The following is a 5,532-nucleotide window of genomic DNA, read 5'->3' on the forward strand; positions in this document are numbered from 1 at the left end:
AAGGAGGACAAGCACATAAATGGGTTAGGCCATTCTTGATGAGCATAATAAGCAAAACAGAAACATCTATTATGCCAAACAATCATAGATCAACATAGCAAGGAAAATAGCAACAGCAGGAGATTAGGCCATTCTGGATGATGGACTGAGTGTCAAATACAGCAGGATTCCGGCACAGGCACAAGAACAGGATCCACTCAATTTGATTCAAATCAATTTAATCCATATTATAAGAGTGTACTGAATAGACATGTAAATGAAACAATTCTGAACTATTAGACCAAAAAAAACTGAAACCTTTATCCTATCCAAGAATTGTACACCACCAATCAAGTAATTCCTTCCAACCCCTGATAGTCTCCACCAATCAAAGCCCAATGAATCAATCTGAATCGTAGTGCAACTGAACAAGAATTTGCTCTCCCTCTATTCACTGTCTTCATCCCCTTGCCACCACCGCAATGTGTATACCGCCCCTCCCCTCACTGTCCTGTACAGCCGAAGGCGGCAGCTCGTTTGCAGCAGCAGCAGCAGCCGTGGTGGCAGTGGCAATGCATTGCAAGGCAATTCCATTACCAGCCAAGAACCACGGCATCCCCAAACCAAAGAATTATTGTGTATGTATGTCTTCAGCTTCTCCTACCAAGAAAACACCGCCGCAGGCAATGCCGCCGATGATGACAAGGCAGACCGGGACTGCCCTGATGCTGATGAATCATTCTCGCCAATGTAGAGGTCGTACGACTTCCAGGTGTGGTCGAGCGGGCAAGGCTTGCCGGCGTCGAGGCGGTCCCATGGCTTGCCCTTTCCGGACCAGTGCATCAGGCTGACGGGACCGTTGTGGAGGGGGCGGCAGCTGCCGAACACGTTGTCGCCGCCCAAGCCGTGCTGGTTCCACCGGTGGTCGACGGCCTCAATCTCGCCGGCGAAGACGAGCAAGAACGGGGGCAAGGAGCCGAGCTCGTAGATTCTCTTCTCTTTCTGCATCTCCATCCAGCGCTCGATGCGCTGGCGGTAGTTGCCGACGCGCCATCTCCGGAGGTCGATGACCATGACCCCGGTGTTGAAGTAGCAGGGCGCGCGGCGGCGCCCGGCGAAGACCCGCGCGCCGAGGACGGGGTCGTTCCAGAAGGCCTCGGTGAAGTAACGGGAGAAGTTGGCGTGGCAGTACTCTGGCGCGGCGACGACCGCGGCGGCGGGCAGGCGCGTCTCCCAGAGCCTGCGCACGTCGTCGACGGCGAGCACGTCGGAGTCGAGGTATATCGCGCGCGGCACGCAGCGCGGGAGCAGGTCGGCGAGGTGGTTCCGCGCGTAGTTGAGAGGGGCCTCGAGCGCGGCGCGCACGGAGGCGGAGATGAGCCCGGCGACCGCGTCGGCGCGGAACGGGTAGATCTCGAAGCGCAGCGAGGGGAACGAGGCGGCGACGGCGGCCCGGAGGTCGGCGACCGGCGGCGCGCCGCCGCCCTCCGCGGCGAGGAAGTGGAAGAAGAGCGACTCCGGGCAGGAGGCGTGCTTGAGCAGCGAGTAGATGGCCGCCATGGAGCCCCGGAGGTAGTGCGCGTCGAGCGTCATGGCGATGTGGACGAGGCCCGGGTCGCAGACCCCCGCGCCGGCCACGGGCGCCAGGCACCCCTCCCCGTTCCGGTACTCGGGCGCCTCGGCGAACCTCGGCAGCCCCGCCGCCGCCGCCGGCCCCGATTGGGCCAATAACAACATCGCCGCCAGCACCAGCCCGGCCCACATCGCCGGGGTGGCCGCGCCCATGGCCGGCGCCGAGGGGATCCCCCGCCGCGGCCGGCTCGCCCTCGCCCTCGCCCTCGGGGGCGGTCGGGTCTCGGGGTCGGGTGGGTCGTGTGGTTCCCTCCCTGGGAAGTGGTCGGCGTCGTTGGTGGTGTACGCGTTCGTTGGGGTGGTGGCGCTGGCTGGATCGATCGATGGCTGGCTGGCTGGGTCGATCGGTGGAGTCGTTTTATCGGGGACATTTATATGTGGCGTTCCAATAAAGCACGCGTGGGAGGGTGGGCCCCACGTGGCGCTGCGTTGGCTTGGCTTGGCTTTGGGCGCTGCTTTGCTTGCCTACGCGTTCATCGTTGGTGGGGCCGGCCGCCTGGGGGAGGAGGGGAGGGTTAATTACGGCGTGCTTGGCGAGCCCGGCTGTTTAATTAGGGCTAAAATGGGATTAAGCGCAGCGGCAGGCTACCAGCTGTATAATACGTACGGCGACGCGTACCCCACCCCGCGTACGTATGCCACTCTGCTTCCACGTCTTTCCAGTTCTTCGTCGCCGTCGACTTCTTCGTAAGCAGGGCTTTTCTTAAAAAAATATATATTTATGGGGTTTATTCTATAGTGTCGTTGGTAACGGCCACGGGTTAGGTTGGCACATGAGCGAGCGAGCCCGTGACATGGGTTAGTGTTGTGGCAAATTGCCAAGTGGATGGCGTATAAGCGTCTTGTTTGTTTGGAACCATCTATCCGGTAAAAGAAATTTAAAAAGTTCCACATCCGGATGGGCAGATGGCCAATATAATAGGAAACGATGTTGAACAGATGGCTCTTTTTTTTAAAAAAAAGATGTTGAACAGATGGTTATGCACATTTTGGTCTAGCGCAGGAATGCACAGGACGGCATCTGCAAATGTAGGGTAAAAACTAGCCTGTGGATTTCAAAATTAAGACCAGACCAGCTCGATCTAGTCGTGCTCAAATTGGCTGCACGCTCTATCGTCAGTTCGTCACGTCGAGATCCACTAATCCAGGGGTGTTGAATCGAATAGAGCCGCGTATTTTGAAATTTCTGCTTGTGCTGCGGTAACAAAAATCGCCCATTAGGCCATTACCACAGGGTTACAACTTGCAAATAGTCAGGCTTCGATAGGGACAGTACGACGACTCCCTGGAAAATTCACGCGGCATGGTAATATGCGTATACGTGGCATCAGGCTTGAACTAATAAAACATTAATAAGCACTTGAGTTGTATCTCGCTGGCATAACGCTGGACAAATAATTCTACGACTAATCTTAGTTCACACTGCTGTATAAAAACGGTATGCAAGTCAACTTTATTTCCTAGAAAAGAAAATGAGACGTGTGATATGTTTCGGAATGCAGAGTTTTTTTTGCAGAGAAGAGAAAATTCCATAATTCGAAGATACTTCCGGTTCCATCCAATGTGTGCTCCTTTGGCTCTTCCTCTGCTTAACTGTGGCTTCGAAACGAAGAGAACAATTTCGAATTAAATTCCCATGTGTGGCTTCGAAGAGAACAATTCCAAGACACGCATTAGCAGCAAGTGACGCACGCGGAAAAGTTGTGCGGCGTCCGGCGATGGTTCTCGAAGGCTATGTCAGTGTGTGTGGTCGCGAGTCGCGACCGGCAACTCCGCATCTCATCTCCTTGGGCTGCAAGGCAAGAGCGCAGCGAAAGCCGCTTGACGTCGCTGCCAAGCCATTCCAATTGTTGCTGTTAGACGAAGGAGGTGTTTGATACGCGACGCTAATTTTTAGTAGGGTAATATTAGATGTTCGGAGGCTAATTAGGAAGATTAAATATGAGCTAATTACAAAACTAATTGTACAGATGGAGTCTAATTCGCGACACGAATCTATTAAAGCTAATTAATCCATCATTAGCAAATGGTTACTGTAGCACCATATTATCAAATCCTGAACTAATTAGGCTTAATAGATTCGTGTCGCGAATTAGACTCCATCTGTACAATTAGTTTTGTAATTAGCTCATATTTAATCTTCCTAATTAGCCTCCGAACATCTAATATTACCATGTGCTAAAGTTTAGCAGGGTAACCGGGTGTTTGGATCCTCGAGCTAAAGTTTAGTTCTTATCACATCGAATCTTCGGATGCTAATTAGGAGAACTAAACCTGAGCTAATTATAAAACTAATTACACCGATGGAGGCTAATTCGCGAGACGAATCTATTAAGCCTACATGAACTACATATGTGCAATTAGTTTTGTAATTAATATATGTTTAATATTTCTAATTAGTAAATGCGACATGTACTTGCCCGTGGACCCGTTACGGAGCATAAATCTGACAGGCTCCGTAACAACATTTGCTATCGCCACTCAAACTACTGGAACAAAATTAAATCGACGGGAAACGATTCGATCTCGACACGTATATCGAATTTTTGTCCGAAATGGGAGGCGGAAGCAGCCTTCTCGTTGCTGTGCACACGAACCGCAAGTTCGAGACGCCGACAGGGCTGCACGTTTTATTGGTTTTTCTATGCGAGTTGTTGAGGAAAAGTGCAGCTCAGCTACTCGAACAAAGCTGGCACATGGCTTCCAATTCGTTTTTGCATTTCTTTAGCACGAAAAAGGATGCTGAGCATTTTTTGTGCATTAGCATTTTTTGTGCATTTTTTTTAACACCAATCACTGGCATTTTCCACAGGGTGAAGTGGCGTACACGTCCACACACATATATAAAAATCTTGACGATCTGCGTGAGACTAGTAACTGATCTCGCGAGAATATTCACACGCGAATACGAATTTTCGGATTGGTATTTGGTAATACTGAATATAGTATAGTAGTGGTATGTTATACTAGTACGGGTTGTTGGTGCTGAGCATGACAGGTAGCCCTACTTTCCTACGCTACAAAAAGCGTTGGTAAGTTGCCGGGTAATCCACGTCCAACCCAGGTCCTTTTCAGGGAAAGTTATCTACGTGGTACGTTGGTAAATTTTTTGGCAGCATCTTGTCACCCTGGGATTCGCGTCGCTGTCAGAGTCTGTTGCGTGCGTCCTGCAACAACCTACCCCGTCCATTGCTTTGGTCCGTTACCGCTTTGCTTTGCCGGTAATGGCTAGTCCTTTGGTTAGATGCGATTCTTAATCACTCAGTTACCTGTACTGAAAAAAGTTTGTTACGTCTCTTGACCTCGAAATGGTGCAATCTGAAGAGACCTTTTTGCTGAGCACTGTGCGTTGCGGTGACAGATTAACAGTCATGCACTCATAATGCTGCCAAACGCAAACAGTGAACCTCGTCGTTGGTGCTGGATTTGCTTTGCGTCTGCTGGTTCGTGACTTGGGACGAATGAATAGTTCTTGCAATAATTGGTGGCACAAAGTAATACGTACTCTTTATAGAAGAAGTATGTGTATATTCACAAGTATTCTAAGCTACTTTGAGCGATTTCATCTCGCGCTGCTGAAAGTAAACGAGTCCCCAATTTCTCCGCGCTGATGCAATGCTCTTCAAGCTCTGAACCGGTCGTGAAGATATGCAACTGGGACTGTCTCCGTCACCAAGATTAGAAAGAACCGCACCACACCCCATCGTCTCACCACATCCAAATCACCGCTACTGCATTATAGACGTCAGTTTACTGAATCAAACCAGCAAGCTGTACCGGTTTCCCCGTACTAATCAGTCATCAACGTCTCTGTCTCCTCGGTCGCGTTTTTCACTTGCAATTTGCTACTTGAAAAAAAAAACGGTGCACGGGAAGTCTGGTAGCCGGACAGCTCGATCAGCCGCTGCCCTGAGACGTCTG

The 5,532-nt window shown here is 50.9% G+C and overlaps 1 protein-coding gene across 1 annotated transcript; it reads right to left on the bottom strand.

Moving 5' to 3' along the window:
* Window positions 1–177: 177 nt before the first annotated feature.
* LOC101765062 (probable galacturonosyltransferase-like 9) lies at window positions 178–1,947 on the bottom strand. The gene has a single exon (XM_004953849.3). It carries the CDS (start codon window positions 1,762–1,764, stop codon window positions 640–642), a length of 1,125 nt encoding a protein of 374 aa, XP_004953906.1. The 5' UTR covers window positions 1,765–1,947; the 3' UTR covers window positions 178–639.
* Between the last annotated feature and the right edge of the window lie 3,585 nt (window positions 1,948–5,532).

Source organism: Setaria italica, chromosome I (genome assembly GCF_000263155.2).
Source record: "Setaria italica strain Yugu1 chromosome I, Setaria_italica_v2.0, whole genome shotgun sequence".
NCBI classification, from domain to species: Eukaryota; Viridiplantae; Streptophyta; class Magnoliopsida; order Poales; family Poaceae; genus Setaria; species Setaria italica.